General features: G+C 41.3%; 1 protein-coding gene across 2 annotated transcripts in view; it reads left to right on the top strand.

The window, feature by feature from the left end:
- Positions 1 to 26,707, top strand: part of GRM7 (glutamate metabotropic receptor 7) — a 734,510-nt gene that overhangs the window by 606,903 nt on the left and 100,900 nt on the right. For both annotated transcript variants that reach the window (XM_054729938.1, XM_028161218.2), the window contains exon 8: positions 14,132 to 15,067. In XM_054729938.1, the coding sequence (XP_054585913.1) occupies positions 14,132 to 15,067 (936 nt within the window). The remainder of the gene's footprint in view (positions 1 to 14,131; positions 15,068 to 26,707) is intronic.

Genomic DNA, 26,707 nt, shown 5'->3' with positions numbered 1-26,707 from the left:
TAAATATTACTGTCTTTATTTTTTAAATAGATTTTTTATTTATCTCAGAGAGGAAGGCAGCGGGAGAGAGAAATAGAAACGTCAATGATGAGAGAGAATCATCAATTGGCTGCCTTCTGCATGCCCCATACTGGGGATTGAGCCCACAACCCAGGCATGTGTCCTGACCAGGAATTGAACTGTGACCTCCTGGTCATAGGTGGACACTCAACCACCAAGCCACACCAGCTGGGCTGTCTTGAAAACACACACATATACAATCTTATTTGATTCTCCTTTAAGTAACTTCATTATATTGGTGTGGAAATTAAGCCTCACTAGAAGCCAAAGATGACCCAGCTAGTATTTTGAGAGTTGACAACCCAGTTTGTGTTCTTTGACATTCCATGACTCCACGGGTTAGGAAAAAGATCTGGAAGGTGATGCTAGAATCCCAACCAAATATTAGTTACCCAATGTCACTGTTTTCCAGTGTTATTGGAGGGATACACATGCCACAGGATGTTGAGATAATAGATGTTATAGGAGAGAAAGATTGCTCTGTACAAATGAATTAGAAGCCATGGCTTATCAAAGTGTAATCTCTCCTTAATAGCAAAACTTCTCAGGGTCTTTAATAAACTAGTGTGCACAATGGGCCCCCCTGATATGGCAGTATTGAATAGGGTATTTTCTATGTTTAAAGGATTACATTGCAGGGCTAATATTCATCACAATGAAATGTAGGGTAACTATCCTAAATAATCTGTATAAAAAACAGTTTCTCTTCTCTAGCTCAATAAAAGGGAAGAGATTCAGAGGTTTAGCAAAATAGAAAGGAAATAAAAAAATCAGAGAGAAAATCAAGAGCCCGTCTGGTCTCAGATGGAAAACTGACTGATCAGCATTCTTCCCCACTTACCTGGCAGAGAGCATGACTCACCCCAGGTGAGTGGGTGCAAAGCAATTTGCAACTTGTGTAGTGTGCAAGAGCTAAGATGAATGGCTGATCTGGTTGGAAAAGAAGATTTAGTAGCAGTGATATAAAGACTTCTATCATTCTTGCTTGTATAGTTTGTCATATTTAAGCAAGTCAGACACAAGTGGCTCAAACAATAAGAAAGAATAAGGTACATTCAAGGGCACTAAAAGAAGGCATTTTTATCCTAAGGATTTTATTCCTTTTTGTCCTAACCTCGGAAATTCTTTCTTGAGATAGAGTTTACCTGTTCCATTTCACCTTTTAGGGTATGAGGGGTTTAAAAAACACATATGGCTACAGTTTTCCAAGTAGAAGATGTTGGAGAATAATACAGATGAAATACTAAGAGATTTCAACAAAGGGAGCAGGCATTTCTAGTTCGGGGCATTTGAACTGCATGTTGAAGAATTGGGGGAAAAGCAAGACAGCTAAGAGGATTAGTATAAACGAAATAAGGTAAATAGGGCATCTAAGGGTATTAAAGGGACTCATAAGCGGTGTCCTTTGCTGGAACAGGAATGGGTCTGTGGGATGAGGGGAGGCAGAAGACACAGGAATGAAGAATCAGAGCTCTGCTTTGGAGTGACGTGAATGCTAAAATGAGGTGACCGTAGTTTCAAGTGGGCAGTGGAGTGGCTTTTCATCCAGGGTGCAGTATAACCACACTTGCCTTCCAAGGCACTGTGGCAACTTCTTTTTGAGAGACTTTTGTAGGCACAAAGATGTGCTCTCCCCAAGTGGAGGGAGACAACAAAGAGGTAAACACCCAGGTTTTTTAGTTCAGAGTAGCTTCTATGAAGAGAAAAATAGTAAAGGAATAATAAACAAAGGGGAAGACCTAAAATAAGAAAGAACAAGTAAGAAAACATAATAATAAATTTAATAGATCCATATCCCTGGGGACAAAGAGGAAAGGGTTTATGGAAGAAGACTGGGACAAACTTTTTTGAGGGGAGCAAGGTAGAGAAGGTGTCAAAATGACATTAAGTATTGTCTGCAATAATCCTTTCACTGGAGATAGCTCATTAAGTTTTTACTATGTGGCCAACAATGTGCTTCACAGACGTTAACTTTCTCAGTAAGTCAAGGAGGTAATCATTACTATCTTTATTTCATAGATGAAAAAATATAAGGTTCAGACAGCTTAAATGACTTGGTCACTGTCACTCTGCTAGGATTTGAGCCATGTCCATCTGAGTCCAATGCTCAGGGTATTAACTTCTGTGGTATGCCAAGACGGGGTGGCAAGATCTGAAGAAAGGGAAGGAAGGGGACATGTTGCTTTTACATGCATAGTCTGAAATGCCTCTATGACATTAATTCCTGCTGATATTCAATTGGACAAATCAGAGCTCAAGAGAGTGGGAAGAGTAGGAATGATCATCTTAAAAGTGTGTGTGTGTGTGTGTGTGTGTGTGTGTGTGTGTGTGTGTGTGTGTGTGTTTTCCATGGATTAAGTTAATCTTTAGAGCCATAAGATATTCTAATAGAAATTAATTATTTAGGCAGCTACAATGGTATTTAACTTAGTCTTCATTACTAATGAACTTGGAAAACTGATGCTCCAGTTTGACTTTGGGCTTTCTCTCTGACAATGATGAAGTTACTAAATCAGCGTCTGTCTTCCTGGTTCATTGTCTTTCTGTTTTGAACTGAGGCTAAGCTTACAAATGGAGAAAGTAACAATCAGAGACCTATTGAAATCAAGTTCTGTCCTTGGTTGCATATTGCATGTAACTTGTTCTTCTCCCTCTCCCTGGCGTGTTAATTGTGTTCATTTTCTCTCTGCCTAGCAAATGAGTGCTCCGTATTCAATTCCCTTTCTTCCCTCACGAAGATGCCAAGGGCATTTCAACTGTAAACATTCACTCTATAGACGTGTAGTAAATGACCAGAAAACAAATGAGACTCACATAAGTAATTATGAATCCTTTCATCATGTCTGATTACATATGAGTTGAGAGATATACTTTAATGAAATCACATATTTACATAATTACTAATTGTGTTATTCTTTTGAAGAGGGTTCTTTGAGAGTTTATAAAAGGAGGACCCAATCTAGTGGGGTAAAGACTTTGTGAGCAAGATTCGGTGAACAAGAGTTGAGCAGAATATCACAGCACAAAACCCCTTATGAGGCAGGAAACTTCATGAAACGCGAATCAAGGCCAGAAGAGTTAAGTCATTTGATGAGTGTGCCTGCCAGACTATGCAGGGACATCTAAGAGGTTTAAGAGCAAGGAGAGTCATGGAAGAGATTAAGCCAAAAGGTGACTTGATCAACCCTGCATGCCAAAGAATCCTTCTGGCTGTGGGGCAACAAATTGAATTGGGAAGGGCTCAGAGGGAAAGGGAGGTGAGAAAATTCCATAGAAAGTGTTTTCTGAAGAGGTGTGGTAGTGTTACCCAGCAAGAGCCCATTTCCCAGTACACAGAGGAGTCAATGCTGTGGCATTGGCTTTTGAGAAAAGAAAAAGCTTTATTGTGAAGTCAACCAGAAAGGGGACTAGACAAAACAAATCTGCCTGCCAGGTTTTGGGGTGAGATTTAGAAGGTTAAAAGTAGGGAAGTCATGCGTATTCATTGGGATTACATCATTTGGTATAATGGACAAGCACAGGCAGTTCATACAACTTCATGGATCACATGTACAAATTCAGGAGCAGTTAACATATAGTTCCCAGAAGGTTTTGGCCTTGTGACATCAAAAGGTTGTCTCTAGGGTAGAATTTTCTTTCTGTGCAGCCTCTATAGACTGGTTGAGACAGGTAGTTTTATGGGTCCCTTTCAGGAAGTAGGGGGCTTATTCCCTTTCCCATTGGCTATGACCTGAGACTTCCTTGTTCTATTTTAGTCCAGTGGAAAACAGCTGGTGATTAATTATTTAGTAGCAGTGATATGAGGACTTGGAGCCAATCTATTAACTTGTTACAGGAGCAAGGATGAGTGATTTACAAGAGAGAAAATTTACACAAGTTGTTGGTAATGTGGTTGGGGGGCGGGGGGAGACAGGGAAAGTCAAGGAAGATGTTAAAAATGAAAAAAATCCCTAGTTCAAGGATACATAAGGCTGCCTTCTGCTAGGGATTTGTCCTTCAGTTTTCTTTGCATATAAGCCAGCCAATATTCTGTGTAAAGGGCCTCTTAGTACATAGTTTAGGCTTTGCAGGCATCTATTCACAACTATTCCACTGTCATGGCAGCATAAAATTGACCCTGAACAAAATGTAAGAACTTTGTGGTGATATTTCAATAAAATGTTATTTGCAAAAACAGGCAATGGGCAGAATTTGGCCCACGGGCCATAGTTTGCCAGTTCCTGGTGCAGATCACGAGTTCAGTTTTGAACAAGTATAAATTGTATTTTTTAGGTACTCACATGAATATGTTTACATTACAAATTATTCTTAAATCTAAGGCTTAAAAATGACTTTTACAGGTGCTGAATAATTTGAGCAAGATTAAATATCTAGCTTTTGATTGGTAAGCATATTGTAGGGAACTGTGTCCCCAGAGGAAGAGGAATAAGCGATCATTTGTAGTTAGCATATGAATTGTAAGGGGATGGTTCCTCCAGTGGCAATATTTTCCAGAAAGAGACAGCTGACCAGTGTCAGCAGATGTGCATTGTTTGGCTATCTGAATGTATGGTATATTTAAAAAGGCATCAATATTGTAAAAAACTGGAAGGTTCCAAATAACTCAGTTCTGAAAAGAAAGAAAAAAAAAAGGAAAAAGATAGTTTTGGAACCAAGTGAAGTCAACCATTTTTAGTTAGAGGTATAGAAAGGTTTTGTCAAGAAAAAGAAACCACTTAGTCTGGGAGTTTTTAATTATATACATTTAAAACAAGCACCTACCTCCTAACCACTTATACTTAAGGGAAGTGCAGTCATTGAAATAGTAAAAGCAGATCATTTAGGCAGAACTATTATGAAATCTGTTCCTAATGTAATTTAACGCATATTTATATATATGTATGATGCACTGTGTTCCTTTAATCTTCGTCGTTTTGGGAAAAGAAACGTTTTTTACTCTGTTAACGTAAGGAACATTCAAACCTGTAAAGAACTTTTGTGAGTTTATTTGAGCCAAACTATCAACAATCGCCAAGAAGCAGAATCTCAATGATTGAGATAATGCTCTGGAGAATGGTAGTTTTGCACCTGGTTTTACACATTACAATCAAAAGAGGAGACATAAATGAGTTACATGAAATCCATTGGTGATAGATTAGGGAGGTGAGAGGAAGCAAAGCAGGGAAACCTCTGGGATTGGATAAAAAGTAAAATAGACACACACTTCTTTTACTTAAGTGGGTGCAGGATAGTTAACAGTAAGCGATTAACTCAATAAAAATGAAAGGATTTGTGCAGTCCCAGCACATAAAGAAGTAGGTGAGAACCTGGCAGGCTTAGCTCAGTGACCTGTGAACCAGGAGGTCAAGGTCCAATTCCCAGCCAGGGCACATGCCTGGGTTGCAGGCTTGATCCCCAGTGTGGGGTGTGCAGGAGGCAGTCAATCAATGATTCCCTCTCATCATTGATGTTTCTCTCTCTCTCTCTCCCTCTCCCTTTCTCTCTGAATAAATAAAAATATATTTTTTTTAAAAAAGAAGTGGGTGATGCCGAGACTGGTTTGGCTCAGTGGATAGAGCGTCGGCCTGTGGACTCAAGGGCCCAGGTTCGATTCCGGTCAAGGGCATGTACCTTGGTTGCGGGCACATCCCCAGTAGGGGGTGTGCAAGAGGCAGCTGATCGATGTTTCTCTCTCATCGATGTTTCTAACTCTCTATCCCTCTCTCTTCCTCTCTGTAAAAAAATCAATAAAATATATTAAAAAAAAAAAAAGAAGTGGGTGAGAGTTGTGGACGAAAAGGGGCCACATGCTAACCTTTGTCAGGGAAGGCCTGCATGGTGCTTTGAGGGGTCCAGAAAAGGTAAAATTACTTTGCTATTCCAACAATATGCTATTGTAGATGCAAAAAGACAACAGGCTCAGTTAAGGTAAAGACTGACCTTTGTCAGGGAAGATAACGGCCTAGGACATGACTACCCACCATAAACTGCTTTTTAATTTAAAAAGTTTTAATTTCAGACCATCCTTTGTGGTTACTTTAGGTCTCTGAGTTTGCAAGGCCACCATGCAGGCCTTCCCTGACAAAGGTTAGCATGTGGCCCCTTTTCGTCCACAACTCTCACCCACTTCTTTTTAAAAAAATATATTTTTATTTATTCAGAGAGAAAGGGAGAGGGAGAGAGAGAGAGAGAAACATCAATGATGAGAGGGAATCATTGATTGGCTGCCTCCTGCACACCCCATACTGGGGATCAAGCCTGCAACCCAGGCACGTGCCCTGACTGGGAATTGAACCTTGACCTCCTGGTTAACAGGCCACTGAGCTAAGCCTGCCAGATTCTCACCTACTTCTTTATGTGCTGGGACTCCAGGCATTTGAAGTTGTTTGGCCAATGACATTATGAAACTTAACTCAAAAGATCTTCCTGATGGTCTAAATTTATAATTCCACTACAGCTTCATACTTTCCTATTAACTCACAATATAGTATAACTAAGTATTTAATGTGACCCATTTAGCCCGGCTGGAGTGGCTCCGTGGTTGGGCATTGACCTATCAACCAGGAGGTCACTGTTCAATCCAAGTCGGGGCACATGCCTGGATTGCAGGCTGGACCCTCAGTTGGAGGGGGCCAGTCGATCTCTCTCATGGTTGAGTCTCTCTCTCTCTCTCTCTCTCTCTCTCTCTCTCTCTCTGTCTCTCTCTCTGTCTCTCTCAATCAATAAAAACATACAAAAAATTAGTGTGACCCATTTAGACTTTTAATGAGATAGTGCATCACAAATCAAGAACAGAAGCCAGGAGAAGTAAATTTGTAATCACTGGGTTCTCTAAACAACACCAAGGTTTTCTTCTAAGTTCCAGTCTGTCAGAGAGCTTAGATCAGTGGCTCCAAACTTGTCTACATATCACCGAAGGAGCTTCAAAACACCCTGATGTCTATTGGGAATTTTTGGAAGATCTCCAAGTGATCCAAATGTTCAGGCAAGTTTGGGAACCACTGGCTTGACTCAGAATAGTCTCAGTAACCACACAAAGCATCTTCATCTTGGACCTCCGGGGGCTCTCTGTGAATGACTCTGGGCCACCACAGCAAAAAGCCAATCCTAATAATACTGTGTGTGGTGCTTCCTTCTTAGAACATGTAAAAAAAAAGGACGATTTCAATTACAGATTTTGAGTAAGTAGAATGTGAATTAATGAGTGTTTTTATTGTAATATATCAGTCCTGAAATGTTGTTTCACAGTCCAGTTATGCTGCCTAAGGTATAACAATAGGGGATAAGTCTTTAAAAATAAAAAAAGACATTGAGGTGCTACAGAATTCCCTATGAAGCTCTTGCCACTTCACCTTAGCCTCCCTCCACCAGAACCCAAACCTTGCTCTTTTCTAGTATTAAAAAGTCAACATTTCTATGCATTTTCCTAAAAATCTTTTTTCTATAAATTAGATACACAGATATATTTTATTGAACAAGTGGCATTTTAGTAAGAAAGCTCTTTTAAAATTATCTCATTCTATTAAGGTTTTAATAAGGAGAGCTAATATTGCAGAGAATTATCCAATAGAAGCCGCAACCAGTTGGGTCTACACAGTAGGCTTTGGAAATAGGCAAATACAGTTTCACCAAAGAAAATATACCTGGAGTGACAAAATTTTCTTTCAGATACAAAGTGACTGTGTGGGGAACAGGAACAGATCTCTTCTAGATGAAAATGGGTACTCCAAACACTATAAAATGTGTCACTGTTTGATTCCTGCATTTGGCAGTCAGACAGCAACTGATTTCGTTTTATTTTTCAATTCCAGTGATTATAAGGTCTGCATATTCCCTGTGGAGTAACACCCTCTCTTCTAGGGCCAGAACCCAGTTTTCCTTTGCCAAACACATGTGGTACAGACCTATAGTTGACAGGTGGTTTTTCATTGTTTTTGTCTGAGAAAGAAGCAATGGAGTCACAGCTGATTTTCTGAGTCTAAGACTTTACAGCCCTGTTCTCTGAGCATTTTCAGGAGACAGAGATAAGTTTTTCTGAGTGTGATTCAAGATTCCCTTCCCTTCCAGACCTACCTGTTATTTATGTAAGAACCTACATTGCAGACCATTTGCCTAACAGATTCAGAAGGTCTGCATCAGATGCAGAAGCAAGAAAGAATGTATTAGATGTTTGACTGCAAGTAGTAGACTACCATGAAGAATTGATTAGTTAGTCCGGCCAGTGTTCCACAGAGGTTGAGCATGAACTAAGAGGTCACTAGTTTGATTCTTGGTCAGGGAATATGCCTGGGTTGCAGGCTCAATCCCCAGTAGGCTAACAGTGTAATATGCTAATTAGACTAGACATCCTTCCAGATGAAGCCAGGGCTGCCAAGGAACCCGGGTCCCAGGTGCCTGCCAGTGGCCAGAGGGAAGCCCAGATCCAGGGTTCCAGATGGAAGCCGGTGCTGGCAGCCAGGAGAAGGAAGGCCTACTCTTGCACGAATTTTGTGCACCGGGCCATTAGTATCCTATCTAATAAAAGAGTAATATGCAAATTGACCATAACTGGTTGCTATGATGTGCACTGATCCGCTACACCCACAAGCCACACCCACCAGCCAATCAGGAGCAAGTATGCAAATTAACCCAACCAAGATGGCTGTGGCAGGAAGCTTGGGTTTCCCCAGCAATGGAGGAAGCCAAGCTTCCTGCACACCGTGGCCAGCCCAGGCTTTCACTCAAGGCTACAAAGTTTCAATTATAGAAGATAAATAAACCCCAACAAAAATGGCTGTGGCCAGGGAGTGAGCAGGATGCTTGGGTTTCCCTGGCGATGGAGGAAGCCAAGTTCCTGGCCTGCCCCGGCCTCTGCTGAAGGCTACAGAGTTTCAATTATAGAAGATGAATAAATCCCAGATACCAGGGCCTCCACTTGGGCCGCCGGGGGGCGTGGCCAGCCTGCAAACCACCACAGGCCCCTCGCCCCAAGGGAACCCCCACCCTGATCAAGGACACCCTTCAGGGCAAACCAGCTGGCCCCCACCTGTGCACCAGGCTTCTATCCTATCTAACAAAAGAGTAATATGCAAATTGACCATCACTCCAACACACAAGATGGCTGCCCCCATGTGGTCAAAGATGACTGCCCCCCATGTGGACACAAGATGGCCAGCAGGGGAGGGCAGTTGAGAGGGATCAGGCCTGCAAGGGAGGGCGTTTTTGGGCGGTTAGGCCAGCAGAGGGCAATTGGGAGGGACCAGGCCTGTAAGGGAGGGCAGTTGGGGGCGATCAAGCCTGCAGGGGAGGGCAATTAGGGGTGACCAGGCCGGCAGAGGAGGGAAGTTGGGGGTGACCAGGCCTGCAGGGAAGGGCAGTTGGGGGGGACCAGGCCTGAAGGGGAGAGCAGTTGGGGGGGGGACCCAGGCCTGCAGGGGAGGGCAGTTGGTGGGGACCCAGGCCTGCAGGGGAGGGCAGTTAGGGGTGACCAGGCCTGTAGGAGAAGGCATCAATCAGGCTGGCAGGGGAGTGGTTAAGGGGTGATCAGGCTGGCAGGCAGAAGTAGTTAGGGGCAATTACGAAGGCAGGCAGGTGAGCAGTTGGTAGCCAGCAGTCCTGGATTGTGAGATGGGTCCTAGATTGGAAAGGGTGCAGGCTAGGCTGAGGGACACCCGCCCCCTCCCTCCCCCAGTGCACGAATTTCGTGCACCAAGCCTCTAGTAGATAATAAAAGGCTAATATGCAAATCGACAGAACAGCGGAACGACTGGTTGCTATGATGTGCACTGATCACCAGGGGGCAGACACTGAATGTAGGAGCTGCCTCCTGGTGGTCAGTGCACTCCCACAGGGGGAGCAGCGCTTAGCCAGAAGCTGGGCTCATGGCTGATGAGCACAGTGGTGGTGGCGGGAGCCTCTCCCACCTCTGCAGCAGTCAGACATGCTCCGAGGGCTCCCAGACTGTTAGAGGGTGCAGGCCAGGCTGAGGGACCCCCCGAGTGCATGAATTTCGTGCACTGGGCCTCTAGTTTAAAAAATAATTGATTAAACATTAAGGAAAGTTATCCTATCTAATAAAAGGGTAATATGCAACTTAACTGTCACTCCATCACAAAGATGGTGGCACCCATAGCCACAAAATGCTGGCGGCCAGTCCCCTCAGCCTCACCAGAATCCCCCAGTCCTGGGGGGGCTTCTGCTAAGAGCAGGCAGTGTGAGCAGCCTGGCAGAATGCTTGCTTCGTCATCACGGTGACAGAGGGCCTCTGGGCAGCGGGTGCAGAGCAGCCAGGGTGGGACACTTGCTTCATTGCCACAGCAATGCCCCAGCCACGAAGAGTCTCTGGGGGATGGGGGCTGGCCTGCAGCCGAGCACAGGCCCGGAGAGGCGACGGCGGGCCCGCCTCCCACGGAAGCCACATGGCTCCCATGGAAGCAGCAAGGCTCCTGGCGATGCGCTGCGGTTCCCACCAGCTCCCGCGGAAGTAGTGGGTGGGCTACTGTGCATGATATTGCGCAATGGGCTACTAGTTATTTCACATTAGAAATTCAGTGGTAGAGGTACCAGTCAATAGAGTTGGTTAAGTTGGTGACATAATTATGCTGTCAAAGAGACACAAATTATTTTTATCTTTTTTTTTTTTTTTTTGCTATTCTCAGCATATTGGCTTTATTCCTTAGACTTGCCTCTTCATGGATACAGAATGGCTGCTGCAGTTCCTCACATTATTTTTGTACATATCAGAGTTCAAAGTCTGAAGACAGCATATCCCTTCTCTGTGTCTCTGTTTTAAGAACGAAGAACATTTTCCTAGGATTTCACAACAGGCTTATTTTTGCTTTCATTGACCAGAACTTTATAATTTTCTCTTTCCTAAAACATTGGTCCACCTATCCATATAAGTTAGGCTTTCCAGCTAACTGAGACAATTTTGTTGCAGAGTTCAGAAAAGAACTGGAAATTTGCATCCCTACTAGCCCTCTGAGATTATGGTGTGTGTGTTTTTCATAGCGCTAAATTATTATTCTCCCTTAAATAGTTGCCTATAGTCTTTTGCAGGTGACTGTTTCTTCATATGAAAAAAGCACTCAATTTGTGTATGTGGGTATAGTATGCATAAGTCAAATGCGCTGCTTTAACAAAATTCTCACTTACTGAAACTTTGACAGGTCACTTGGTACCTTTGTGGGTTTGCCATTGTTTGTACAGAGAATAAGACAATAATTAGTAAATGATACAAGAATAAACTGTGCTTCACATACAACCGTAAACTACTTTTGCCCCACCCTATATTATCAATAATGCTTTCTGTTAGCAAAGCAAGTAAATTAGACTGTTGTTCATTTGGAGCAGGAGGCAACTTTGTTGGTTTAATATATACAGTTAAATTGAGTTGAGATCTACATTAAATGAAAATTGAAAACAAATTAAGTAATCAGTCAATGCAGTGTTTGTAGTTACAATTCTTATCTATTTGGGTAAATTGAGGGGGGAAAGCTGTTCAGCACTGTAGGCATTTTATTTTAATCAAGGGGAACTAGAAGTAGTGAGCTGGCAACATTTAAAATGGACTGTGGAATATGACAGAATGATTATTTGTGCCTATATTTGTCTGATCCCTACATCTGTTCCCAAAGATCAAGTTTAATCATGGCATATTAGTATCCACTTATGTTGGAATAGGTAACCTCAAGTTTAGCTAATAAAATTCACTTGCAGCTTTTAAATTTCTCTTATTAATCATGCATAGGACCTTTTAATTTGACATTTGAAAACATCTGTATTAATAGTAATTTTTTTAGATTCCAGGTTACAAAATTTGACATTTATAAAGTGAATGTGTGTCTTTTTCTCTCTTATTACAAAAGATTTCCTTAATTTTATGATTTGGGGATGGCTGCCAGTGACTTACTTACATCAAAATGATGATGTTGAGAGAGAAAAAATATTGATGTTTTATATTTAGTTTTATTTTATTTATACTTAGATTTATTAGTGCTGACTTGGGTTTCGTATTCAGGCAAAGGAGTGCATATGAGTCATCTGAATATTCTTGGGCCTCTGGTTAAAGTCTAAATTCAACCATTGCAAGGATATATTTTATGATGTTTAAACCCTAAGCCATATTTTTTTTTCAGAGTTAACTACATTGATTTAGATTTTCAAGGTAGTTCTCATTCAAGTTTGATAGAAATATCACATCCCGCTATAAATTACATCCTGTTTAACACAGCAGTGAAATTCTGATGAGCTATGAATTAATTTTCTTTCCCCCTTATCTCTTAAAATTATTTTTATCTTTTAAAAAAGCCTCAGACTTCCTAGTATCTTTCTCACCTATTTTTGGTTCAACTGGATTAAAAATTCAATTAAGTGGGCATGGGGAATATCAGCCAAATTTGTTCATTGGAATTTAATTAATTCTCTCATTAATTTGCGAGGTGTATCTTTTGCAAGTTGTAGATGCTGAAATTATTTATTTAGTACATATATAATTTTTAGGACACTTGGTTGGAAGTGATAGAAATGCTATTTAAAGTGTTTCAGCATAGCAGGATTTACTAGCTTACATAATGGCACAGCCTCAGGAATTCCTGCTTCAGGCATAGCTACATCCAGTGGCTCAAACAGGCTCAAGAGTAACATTTGTCTTCAACTCTCTGCATTTCTTTCCTTTGTGTTCCCTTCTTTTCCTGACAAACTTCTTCCTTCTTGTAGCCACAAGCACCAGCCAGCATCCCTACATGCTGGAAACTGCAAGTCCAACAAAAACAAAGATTTTCAATCTGTACAATCTCAGTAAAAAACATGAAATTAAATACTGTGCCATTCCAAGGTAATCCCATCCCTGACCCAGGCTCTGGGAGGAGACTATATCAGTGGAGGATTAAGTGTGGTCCCTAGAGAATGCCCAGCAACAGCATCTGAGATTTTGTTGCAAATACACATTCTCAGGCCCCATCCCATACCCAGGGCATCTGAAAATCAGAAAATAGGGCCAGCATACTGGGTTGTAACAAGTCCTCCAGGTGGATCTGAGGCGTGGGACCCACTGTGGTCTACTCACTGGCCACGCTTGTGCCCTGTGTGCTGCCCCGGTGCTTCAGTGTAACTTTCACAGAAAACACAGAAGAGAGCTCTGAGAAAGTGGCCTCAGGAAAGCAGAACAGTAGCTGCCATTCTGGCAAAGCCGGGCAGTATCCACCACCATGAATTCCAGCCCAATAGTAAAGCGTTGTATTGCTAATGTCATTATTTCTCAGAACACTGTTGATTATGGATTCCCTTCCAGAAAATCAATATTCTAATTAAGCAAACACTTGTCTATCCTCTTCTGAGTTAGAGTGTTTTCGTTTAATTTTCATCTCCAAATAGGTACACGGCCAACCTTGAAAGGTTTCCAGACCGTATTATTTTCTGATCAAATGCTTCCTGACCTCTTAGGATATCCTCCTCTAGAATTAAAGCCCTCAAAGTGAGCCTTTTCACTCCTGGGTGATAAAGGAAATGAAAGGCTGACTCTGCTTCACAATTTCTCAATGAAAATGGAAGTGATGCTATAGAATTTAAAATAATCTTAAAACAATTTTTAAAGCACCTAATAAGGGAGATGAATGTAGTTTTTTATATTATTTCAGTGTGTGTGTGTGTGTGTGTGTGTGTGTGTGTGTGTGTGTGTGTGTTTCTTGCTGTGGTTTGAGACATTTGCATTTATCCTGGAGGAGGCGGTAGAGAGCATGTGGGTATTTCTCAATTTATCTCATCATAGGGCTCCCCAGGGCACTTGTTAAAAGTAAAGATCCAAAGGCTCTTTTTCAAGATATTCTTATTTGGGAGGTCAGGGGTGGGGACAAGGAATTTATATTTTTTAACGTTGACACAGGAATTTCTTAGAATCAAGTATGTTTGGAACATACTCTACAACAACGTAAATGGTGAGGATGTTGCAATGGATTGGGAGGGAGTCAAATCTTGGTTGTAGATCCTACTAGAGGCGTAAATTACATGACCTCATCGGGTGGTCAAATACTTCTCTTATGACTGTTTGCTGCTATTGTTCTTTCTCTTTTCTCTCGAATAATGCGCTGTTGCATTCGTGTTCCTTACGCTGCAGATCGAGGACATGCAGTGGGGTAAAGGAGTCCGGGAGATCCCCCACTCCGTGTGTACTCTGCCCTGCAAACCCGGCCAAAGAAAGAAGACCCAGAAGGGAACTCCCTGCTGCTGGACCTGCGAGCCGTGTGACGGCTACCAGTACCAGTTAGATGAGAACACGTGCCAGCACTGCCCTTACGACCAGCGGCCCAATGAGAACCGGACTGGCTGCCAGGATATCCCCATCATCAAGCTGGAGTGGCATTCCCCCTGGGCCGTGATCCCCGTCTTCTTAGCGATGTTGGGCATCATCGCCACCATCTTTGTCATGGCCACTTTCATCCGCTACAATGACACGCCCATCGTGCGGGCATCGGGGCGGGAGCTCAGCTACGTGCTGCTGACGGGCATCTTTCTCTGCTACATCATCACTTTCCTGATGATAGCCAAGCCGGACGTGGCGGTGTGTTCCTTCCGGAGAGTGTTCTTGGGCTTGGGGATGTGCATCAGTTACGCGGCCCTCTTGACAAAGACCAATCGGATTTACCGCATATTTGAGCAGGGCAAGAAATCAGTGACAGCTCCCAGACTCATCAGCCCGACATCACAGCTGGCGATCACTTCAAGTTTGATATCAGTTCAGCTTCTAGGTGTTTTCATTTGGTTTGGCGTTGACCCACCCAACATCATCGTCGACTATGATGAGCATAAGACAATGAACCCCGAGCTGGCCAGGGGAGTTCTCAAATGCGACATCACAGATCTGCAAATCATTTGCTCGTTGGGATATAGCATTCTCCTCATGGTCACATGTACTGTGTATGCCATCAAAACTCGGGGTGTCCCAGAGAACTTTAACGAAGCCAAGCCCATTGGATTCACCATGTACACGACATGTATAGTATGGCTTGCCTTCATTCCAATTTTTTTTGGCACCGCGCAGTCGGCGGAAAAGGTAAGTGAGAATGCACCCTACACCATGCATTTCAAATGTGTTCCTTTTTGTAAATATGGAAACCAAATTAATTGTATAGAGCAAGGGGTTTTATATATGCAGAATGGTATTCCTAAGAGTAGAGAAATCCAAAATGAGCAGCCTCAAAGCTACAAAAGTCTATAACCTACAGGGAACTTTGCTATATTTATGCCACTTGGAATCAACCAGTGGTAGACTTTTCCAGCTACTTTATTATAGAATTACTCAAAGTAGCAAGAGATTATCCAGCATGAAATGATCTAATCTACCCAAATTAAACCTTCCTATAATTAATTCTCCACTCTCTCTATTTACACACATATTTCTGAGGGACAGGAGAAGGGGGCCACAGTTCCTCATCCTCCAGGATAAGGATGGTCATTCTTAGCTTGCTTACTCTCTCCTCAGTACCTCTTAACTGTGGGGAGACATTCTGAGATATGTGTTGTTCGTGTTGTTAGATATATTAATCACATCAAGTGCTTCAGAGTGATACCAGAGACTCAAATTTGCACGCGCGCGTGCGCGCACACACACACACACACACACACACACACACAAGAATAAGTATCTCCAAACTGGGAAAGTTCAAAGTTTTCAAAATTAGTGGGCCCTAATATGTTGGTCTTAAATATGGTCACTGCACATGATCCCCACCTATAATTATAAGTTTTTATGCATCTGAAAATTAGGCAGCCCTAATGTGTTGATTCTTAGTGCAATTCACGTATGACTAGCTGCAGGTTCGACATGCATGCAAATACGGCAATACTAAGGTGATGGTTTTGGGTGTATGTGATTCGTACATCTGACTTCTATACCCGTCCCCATCTGGCTATAATTTTGTGTACATGCAAATTGGGCAATTTGAATATATTGATCTTAAGATGTGGTGTCCTTCCCTCGGTGAAGGCAGTCTGACATGTTGATACAGCTGAAGCCAGAACTGAGACCTAGAGTCCTAACTTGAACACTCTGTAGGAGAAAGCATAGTTATAGTTTGATTAGAAGCTAGGATGTTGGGGGTCCAGCCTGATCCCATGTTACTTTGGAGAAGTCTCTTAAACATTCAGGGCCTTAGTTCCTTAAGTGGGGCAAACAAAGAGTGAACTAGGATTGCCTACAAATTTCTTAATCTATTAGTTGAATCTTATTTTTTATTGTTACTTCTGTTCTCTGTTTCATTGTGTAAAGGATTCATGGTATTTTTCTGGTTTTGCAATTAAAAATGTCTTTTACCTATATTTTGATTCAAAAGCTATAAGTTTAGACTGTGTTTTTTAAAGTGAACATCTCATGAAACCACACAGAATTCTAAGCTAAGGACAGTGAATGGTTCCAGATTATGGTTTTAGTCATAAAGTGTCTTGAAGGAAGTTCTTCTAAAATATATGCTCAATGAGCATAATATGTATCTGATGGTATGTTTCAAATTCATAATGCATGTTTACTGTCTGTGAAACCAACTTGACTTTCGTTTTATTGCTTCTACCTATCCCTGAGCCAAGGGGGTAGTAAAATATGAGTTAGGGTAGTGAAATGCAATAGAGAGAAGAAGGAAAAAAATGTCTCCAAATGTATGCAGGTAAGTCCATAACCATTGAACTTTTATGGCGCATGATGTGCACATCCAAGCCTGTAGAGGTAATGATCATTTTCTTATGAAAACAAACACAATTCCCCATGCACGAGGTTAGGAAACATTAAGTCCTTTTCTTAAAAATTTATTCTTGAGGCATATAAAAGGGAGGAATAACTGTGGTTGTTTTATAGATGAGCCTTTTTGTAATGCATGTTTGACGATCTATGTGTCTACCATGTCATTTGTCATTTCTATCCATTTCCAGTCATGACTATGAATCTTTTCAGGAAGGTTAGGGGGTATAGTTTATTCATTAAAAAACCTGTAAATGATACAAAATTTTAGGAATTGAATTCATTGATTCTGGTTGTTCTAGACAATGTGCTGGTAGCACTGGCCTATAGGAAAAATGAAGCTTTCTTCAAGCAATGAGCTTTTTACTTTTATTAATCTTTGTACACCCTCAGTGGGTTATGGTGTTCTACGTGGTTGATTGGCACAAAGGTACTGAATTGTCAAATGGGAATAGGGAATTGTTATATGAAAATGCACACACCTCAATAACAGGCATATGACTAGACAAGCATGAGTGATCATTTAAAAATACAGGGTGTTCTAAAAAATGTATATACACTTTAGCAGCTCAATTTTGAAAAATGAAATATGTTTTAATAAACACTTCCTTTATAATTATTCAAAGTGTACATATACCTTTATGGGGACACCCTATATTTAATGGACATAAAACCATGGACTTTAAATTGTGGAAGGTGACAAATTGCTAAATGCCGCGAAGAGATCACAGCAAAAGGCATTCTTACCAAGCTAGCAAACATACAGAATCATAACCGCTCCTTTTTTGTTTAGGTTTAACAGTTTTGTTTCAAATTGAAAAATTTCATTAAAATAGGGGGAAAACAATTAGGCAGTGAATTCAGTAATAACTATTTACTGTTTCAGGGAATTTAATTTATTTTGATTATGCTATGTATATCTTTGTGAAATTTCTCATCAGTTGAGTTTATTAGCTCAGCATAAAGTATGAGGAGTGTTCCTTATTTCTTGCAAAACATCAACCTCCATGGTTTATTTTTCCTCTTGTTAAGGAAGATGCTATCTTGTTTATTTGTCATTGCTAACCCTTACCCACTAGGATGAGTATCTTGCAACATGGCCAGGGAGGGAAAATGTAAGCCTAAGCCGTAGAAGAATGATTCCTGGTTGTAGAATTTATATTTAGGTGACTAATGATTCTTGGGAAGATCGCCAGTGGTAGGGCGGTAGCATAGTAGGAGCTAGTTGGTTTAGTGAGCTGTGGTAATATCCCATTGTTATATAGTGACACTGTTTGTTGGAGGACTAGATTATTTTTCCATGAGAAACAAAGGCTTGGCTTGTGGATACATCTATTCAGAGAGTTTTGCATGCCACCTGGAAAAGAAGCACCTTCAGGTAGGAAGGACACAGGCCACCCAGCCCAAACCTGAGACACCCTACAGACACCTTAAACCTGCTGTTTATTCAGAACTTTCCAGGATCTTTTTCTTTTTATCATGAAAGTCACATTTCTTTTTTAACCTTTTTACAAATAGCATGTAAATGAAGAAAAAGGACTCCCATTATCCCATCCTTTAGAGAGACTCATTGTTAACAGTCTGATGTCTCTACTTCTAGATGTATAAATATGCACATATTCACACACATACACTTCTTTTTAAAAGAAAGTCCTTATTTTTGCTTCTGGAGTCCATCTAAACACAGTGGAGAGAAATGTTCCAATAGTTTATATGAGGCTGTGCACCCATGCTCTGATGGGCATGCAGATGGTGGTTGAGATCTTCTGTTGTTTACTTTGTCTGTTTCTGGTTATGTCAGAAGCATATGAAACCATCTCCTTTCTGCCTCCTGCTGTGATCTTGGTGGTAACTTCACTCTAAACAGCCCTCTGAAACCAGCTGGTATTAGCCAATGCCTTTGGTGGTGCGGTCCGCCTTTCTCCCCTTATGATGTATCAGCTAAGTTCCAGCGCAGTCACCTAGGATAGTCGGAGCCTTCATCATCTTAGTCTCTTCCTTCAGCACGAATAACTAGTTCAGCAGGTAAAAATCAAGAGCTTGCATGAAACTGAACAGAGCTAGAATAAGCAAAGAGCTTATGACATTAAAACAAAGGTCTTGACCAATTGAGATTTGAACAGAGTTACTCCAAAGAGAGAAATTTCTGCTGAAAGGGAAGATTCAACAAGAGACCTTGAATCTGCCCCCAGTTGGGGTGCTCCTTGGAGCACACTTTCTCCATTAGGTGTTTTTCACTTTGAGACTTCAGCCACCAAGAGATCCATCATTAAGGACCCAGGCCTCACCTTTAAAACTAATACCAGGATCATCAAACAAACCTCTGTCCTGTGGCATTTGTCAGTGCATCAGAGACCACCTATCATTTTGAGAAAGAACTTTTCTCAAAGCACAAGAAATCTTGTCCTAGGAGCTAGCCTATCCTCCCCATCATTCTATGGTGCTCTGAACCTAAACATTATATATATTTGAATGTGTAATTTTCCTGGGTTCTTTCATTTTGATTGTGGTGATGGCTTCACAGATGTATACATATATCAAAGTTGATCGAATTGCATACTTCAGATATGTGTAGTTTATATCAACTAGAGGCCTGGTGCATAGATTCGTGCACCAGTGGGGTCCCTTGGCCTAGCCTGCGGGGATTGGGCTGAAACTGGTTCTCTGATATCCCCCGAGGGGTCTCGGATTGTGAAAGGGTGCAGGCCAGGCCAAGAGACCCCCCCGGTGCACAATTGGGGTGGGGAGGGACTGCCGTAGGGCTCCAGGGCATGTCCGGCCCATCTCACCCAGTCCTGATCAGTCGGATCCCAGCAGCAAGCTAACCTACCAGTTGGAGCATCTGCCCCTGGTGGTCAGTGCACATCATAGCGACTGGTCGAACGGTTGAATGAATGGTCGGACACTTAGCATATTAGGCTTTTATTATATAGGATTTGTTAAAAAACAAAGCTTAGCTAAGTAAAATTTTAAAATCTTATTGGCTTTATTCAATGATCCATGAATTGGGCAGCATCCCATCTAGCAAATAGGAAGAAGCACTGAAGAGCTGTGTAAGATCAAAGACTTGTAGGTGGAAGAGGTGGGGACAAGGAAGTTACTAACCATCTCCTTTCTGCTTCCTGCTGTAATCTTGGGGATAACTGAACAAACAAGCAAAGAGTGGATTGTTTCAGGCAAGGTCACCTTCCTTTGGGGAAAACAGCAGTTTATCAGATGGATTACCTTACTAGTATTGACTAGTATAGACTGACTCCATAAGATTACATTCCTGGGAGAGGTTGAAACAGCTATTAAGTTAGATATTAAGTCTCAGTTTGGTGATGTGGGCTTAGCACAGGTGACTCCATTTTAAGCCTGTTGCCTTTTTTTTTTTTTTTTTTAACAAAGTGTACATCAATAAAACCATGAAAAAATGCTTTGCACAGAAACCCTTTCTTTTCTCTCCTCTTTCTCCTTTCTCTTGAAACTTAATCATCAAGTGTTGATATACCTGTTGGCCTATTTGCATAGTTTATTCAAAAACTAGAAATTGCATCTGTAATAAAACTAGAATTGTATAAATGAATTAGAGTATAAAGAAGGCTTCAGACACTCTCTGGTACATGGTAAAGGCTCAACAAATAACTATATCCTTCCACAATAGTCTCCCCTTAGCAAAACATTTCTGTCCCACATAGGTAGAAGGGTAAGCAGAAGGTAAAACAGTCATGTATTTGGGAAATCATAAGTACGGGCTATAATATGGATTAGGGGATGACAAGATCAACTCTGGAGAGGTGGGTAGAGGTGAAATCTTGGAGGACCCTGTATACTTGACTGTTTTAGGTAAGGGAGGAGTGTGCTTCAGTGAGTTGGCAGTGAAGTATGACACTGTTGGAGTTATGCTTTACAAAAATTATTCATTGCTTATGAGTAACAGTTTGCATGATAGCTGTAATACTGTGATTTATAATATACTAGAGGCCCAGTGCATGACATTCATGCATGGGGTGGGGGGGGTCCCTCAGCCTAGCATACGCCCTCTCGGGGATGTCTGCCTGCCAGCTTAAGCCTGCTCCCCACAGGAGCTCCCTGTGGGAGTGCTGCTCAGCCAGAAGCCAGGCTCACTGCTCCTTAGCGCTACCTTGAGGAGAGGCTCCCGCCACCATCGCTGTGCTCGCAAGCCATGAGCCTGGTTTCTGGCTGAGTGGCGCTCCCCCTGTGAGAGTGCACTGACCACCAGGGGACAGCTCCTGCATTGTCTGCCCTCTGGTGGTCAGTGCATGTCATAGTGACCAGTTGTTTTGCTGTTTGGTCCATTTGCATATTAGCCTTTTATTATATAGGATTTTAAAAAATATATTTTTATTGATTTCAGAGAGGAAGGGAGAGAGAGATAGATAGAAACATTAATGATGAGATAGAATCATTGGTTGGCTGCTTCCTGCATGCCCCTTACTGGGGGGGATCTAGTCCATAACCCAGACATGTGCCTTTGGCCAGAATCGAACCTGGGACCCTTTAGTCCGCAGGCCAACGCTCTATCCACTGAGCCAAACTGGCTAGGGCATATAATATTTTTATTTATAATATGAAATATATATATTTGGTGTTTGTCTGTTTTCTGTCACAGGCTCCTGTGACCTTTGAAATTTCTTAAGTGATAAGAGTAATAAAGGTGTCTTTTGTTATGTTAATGAGATGACTTTTGGACTATATCTATGAATGGGGGCTGGTTGCTAGGACAGCCAGTCACGTGATTACAGAGTTGGAACTTTTCAGTCCAACGCCCCCCAACCACCATCTCCAGGGAGAAGAGAATGCCTCTAAGTTGAATCCATTCTCAGTGGCCAATGATTTAATTAATAATGCCTCTGTAATGAAGCCTTCATAAAAAACACGAAGGATGATATTTGGAGAGCTTCTGGGTTGGTGAACATTTGTAGATTTGGGGAGAGTGGTGAGCTGGGAGAGCACAAAAACTCTGCATCCTTTCCCCATACCTGTACACTATGCATCTCTTCCATCTGGCTATTCCTGGGTTACACCCTTTTATTTAAAAAAAAATTGGTAATCTAGTAAGTAAAATGTTTCTCTGAGTTCTGTGAGTTGCTCTTGCAAATTAATCGAACCTAAGGAAGGGGCGATTGGAACCTCCAATCCTTGGTTGGTAGGTCAGAAGCACAGGTGACAATCTAGACTTGGAATTGGCATCTGAAGTTAGGTGGGGAGCAGTCTTGTGGGACTGAATCCTTAACCTGTGGAATATGATGTTGTCTCTGGGTAAATAGTGTCAGGATTGAGTTGAAGTGTAGGACACCATTGTGTGGCGGTGTGGGGGAAATTGTGTACAGAATCTTTTAAACTTAATATGTATAATTGAGTACAGAATCTTTTAAAACTAATATGTAAAATTCTATTCTTGGAAGACAGAAAGTGGTTACCAATGATGATTTAAAGGGACTTTTCCTCTGCTCAGACGTTTAGACCCATAATAGCATATAGAACCGGAGGGATGCGGAAGACTGAGAACAGTTTCTTGAAGGAAAAAAATTGTATCAGTGCTGATAGCCAGCAGTACTACCCCCTTCTCCTCCTGTTCAGTAAAGGGGCCAGCACACCTCCCACGCCATAGAATGTTGGCGGGGACCTGGGAATTAAAATTCTGCTCCATAAGGTCATAGTAGGAAAGAGACTTGGGAACACTGCCTTCCATGTACACACTCTCTCCCCAAGTACAGAGAGGGGCCCACGGGTGAGGCTACAATACAGCAATTATGTTATGTATTGTGGTATTAGAGATGGTTTTGAAGAGTATCTACGTATATGCTAGAAATGCTGTTCGTACACAGTCTCCCTTGATTTGGATATTGTCACTGTGTTGCCACTGCTTTAGTTTCTTCCAAGGATACTGGATTTCTCTGGCTTTTGAACCATAAGTATTTCCTAACGAATACAGCTGTTCTCAGCTGATTGGCACTTGGGTATGAGAATACAGAGTGCATGACATCTGCTATGAGGTTATGTACCCTCTAATACCCCAGCTTATTAACCTATGTCTTCGGTAGCTCTCTACCCCAGCTCTGCACCACATTTGGCTTCCCAGATCTGAATGGGTTTGGTCACAAAGCAATTGATAAGTCAGTGCATCAGAGAGTGAAATAGCCTAAATAAATGAAAATCCAATTACAGACTTCAAGGAGGGCTCGTGTGGAATTTCTCTGAACAAAAGTTGCATTTTCGCATTCAAGTCTCAGCCACGTGAAGGTATTAGGGAAGAGAAAGGAACACAAGTAATCAACAGAAGAATTGTTGGGCAAGGCTGAGAGCACACTGTGGCAAAGAAGGTAAAATACAAGTCAGTGCCACTAAATGAGCAATTCCTTGAGGTTCTCAAAGGTCTTTATATACCTGAAGGGGGAACCTCAGGCACAGCGGGTCATCAGTAAAAATCTTCTGGTAGATAGTTGAATGACTAAAACAGAGTCCCATTTTCTTTTCTGTATTGCAAACTCTCTAATCTTCACTTAGATCATTGATGTGGTCGCATTTTTCTGACTTATCACTTGCAGGAAGCTAATATTGTTTCCAAAGAGGCTTGATTTATATATAAGGTGTCAGTTGTTCACACCTGGGAAATTCTGGCAAACAGACCTAAAGCCCCAGATCAGTTTGTAATTATTGGATGTTAGTGTCCAAGACCGGATATTGAGGCTGGCTGAATCTGCCTCCCAGTACTTCAATCCCATTGTTTGCCTGGTAATCTCCCAGTGCCCTGTCAAAGTGACTGGGTTGAAACTCCACGGCCAAATTGCCTTGTTGATGAGACCTGGGTTGCTGCCTGATGCTGGACCAAATACCAGATGAATGGAGCACTTAGTTTTAACTCAGAAATCATATCATTTCCTCTTTGTTTAATGTTTCAGATCCTGAAGTTTCTTGTGGTTTTTTTTTTTTTTAAGACACTTAACAGAGGCAAGGAACCACATAGATGTTTCCAATTTGTGTAGCAAAATTTGCTTTAGTTTTTAATCCCCTTTTCCCAGAATCCTTGCCGGATGGGTGGACAGGGATAGTGGTAAGTGTTTTATAAGACCTTGGATCTTTTATATTAGTTTTTAAATTGGGACATTTCCTGGTTACAGTGCAGTGGGGAATAGGGTCAGAATCTTCAGCTTTTCCAATATTGAAAACCTGGCATAAAAAGCTAACAAACAGCAGAGAGAGGCAAACTGCCCACCCAGAAATTGAACTGAAAACTCTAGGAAAGCCTGTGTCTGAGAAGACTTCACTTCCTGGTTCCAGGGTTAAGAGCTGTGTGGATAATTGGTACACACGCTCATTAAATGTTGGGTCCTCATACAGAGCTCTGCATTTCATGTTGTCACAGAAGGCAGTTCCCACTACAGCTGTTGGGAAGAGAAAATGTAAGGAAGTGATTCCTTAATGAAGACGCTGGCAACCCATCTGCCTGACTTAGAGGCACTGGCTTCAGGAATGGGTCCTCAGGTGTCTAAAGCGGAAGATTGTCTGTAACACGCCTCGTGTGCTCCTTTCAGCTCTATGTTCCAATTGATTGCTTGGCTTAGAACAAACAGTCAGGTTTCTGATCCAGTGCCTTCCATCACACAGGTCTTAAGAAAGCATGTTAGTAGATGTACTGAAAAAGCAAATAGGACAGTTTTTTGTTCCCCATCATGACATTTTCTTCCCTCCAGTGGCATACCACCCCTGAGCTAATATTCTAGGGGAGAGAGTTTTAAAATAGCTTTTTTTTTTTGCATGGCCTTGTTATTTAACAGGTGATTTTTACGTTCCTGTTACATGTCAGGTCCATGGACCACAACACCTGCAAATCACATCACTCCCTTTTAAAAATAAATCCTCCAGTGGCTTCCATTGATATCATCATCATCATCATCATCATCATCATCATCATCATCATCGCCTCTCTGCCACCATTGGAATAATAGTGTTTAAATTCTTCTTTAGAGCCTGTGAGATTAAGATCAAGGGTCATAAACTATGGGTCACCAGCCAGATCTAACCAGCTGCTTGTTTTTATAAATAAATTTTTATTGAAACACAGCCATGTTCATTCATTAACACACTGCCAATGGCAGCTTTCAGGTTCCAAGGGCAGACTTGAGAAGTTGAGGCAGAGGACATATGGCTTGCAAAGCTGAAAATATTTTTGATCTGAATCTTTACCAAAAAAAGGTTGTTTTCCTGCCATAGGTGAACTGCTGCCTTCTACATCTCTGAGGCTCATTTCTTTTGCTTCTCCTTCTCCTTCTCATTGACTTTGCTTCAGTCTTAGGATTTTATTTCTTTCTCTCAGCATACTGAGACAGTTTCCTTCCCAGGACCTTTGCACAGATGTGCCCTCTGTCCAGGATTTCGTCACCCAGAACATCTCAAACTGCCTCTGTCATCATTCAGATCTCAGCTTACAAAGGAGTGTTTTAACTCTCCTCCATCCAAGTTAAGTTATCTCCACCCCAGTTAAGTTCTGTTTCTGACTGTCATTATCCATCACTAACTGATGTTGGTTATTGTCTCCTCATAAATATAAGTATCTTGAATGCAAGCACTTGGTCACTCTGGTTCTTTTCTGGATCCCTAGAGCCCCAGCCAGTGACTGGCCTTAATAAGTATTCCATAAATCTCTGTGAAATGAATGAATGAAATAATGAATGAATGAATCTGTTGTAGAGTGAGATACAGACCCTGCCATCAATAAATAGTTTAAAATCACAGAGAGCCATGTAAACTAATATCTGTGAAAAGTGCTACAATATAAAGCCATAGGAAAGGAGAATTATAGCAATAAATGAAAGAGATCAGTCTTGGGAAGAGTTTATCTATAAAGACTACACAGACCAGATTGATCTTCAAGAATGACCAGGCATTGTTAGATGAATAAACATTCTAAACTGAATTAATTTATTGTGAAAGAGCTTTATTGAAATTAATTTGCAATGAATCTATAAAAATGTCCAATCTCACACCCCAGTTTTAGTCTTCAGAATAGTAAATATGACAAAAAATCCATGGTAGTGAATGCATGAAAAAATGGATATTCCTAGGAACTGCAAATGGATGTCTAAACTGATCAAATCCTTTTTTGGGGGGTAGGGTTGGATTTTTTAAAAAATTGTAAATATTTATATCTCATTTTCCTCAGTTGTATTGATATATGGTTGGCATTGTATTAGTTTAAGGTATACACATTTGATATGCTCGTGTATTGCAAAATGATTGCCACAGTTTAGTTAACATCCATCAACTCAAATAGTTTTCTTTCCTTGTGATGAGAATATAATACAGTATTGTTAACTATAGTCACAATGCTGTACATCACATCTCCAGAAATTATTTATCTTAACACTGGAAATTTGTACCTTTTGACCCCTTCCACCAGTCCCCAAAACCTACTTCTGGTAAACACCAATCTGTTCTCTATTTCTATGAGTTGTTGTTGTTTTTTTTGTTGTTGTTAGTTTAGATTCCATATATAAGTGAGATCATACAGTATTTGTCTTTCTGTATCTGTCTGATTTCACTTAGTATAATGCCCTCGAGGTTCATCCCTGTTGTTGGAAGGGTTACATTTTTATAGCTGAATAACATTCCATTGTATATATACACCACATTTTCTTTATTCATTCATCCATTGATGAATGGGTAGGTGGTTTCCAAGTGCTGTAATGAACATGGAGGTACAGATACCTCTTTGAGATAGTGATTTTTGTTTCCTTCGGATATATTTCCAGAAGTAGAATTGCTGGATCATATGGTAGATCTATTTTTAATGTTTTTAAGGAAAGTTCACACTATTTTCCATAGTGGCTGTATCAATTTACATTCCCACCAACAGTGTACAAGGGTTCCTTTTTCTCTACATCCTAACCAACACCTGTTATTTGTTGATTTAGTGATGATAGCCATTCTGACTATTGTGATTTTCCCCTGATGATT

This window comes from Eptesicus fuscus, chromosome 18 (assembly GCF_027574615.1).
Source record: "Eptesicus fuscus isolate TK198812 chromosome 18, DD_ASM_mEF_20220401, whole genome shotgun sequence".
Lineage (NCBI taxonomy): Eukaryota > Metazoa > Chordata > Mammalia > Chiroptera > Vespertilionidae > Eptesicus > Eptesicus fuscus.
This window is presented reverse-complemented; position numbering and strand designations above follow the sequence as displayed.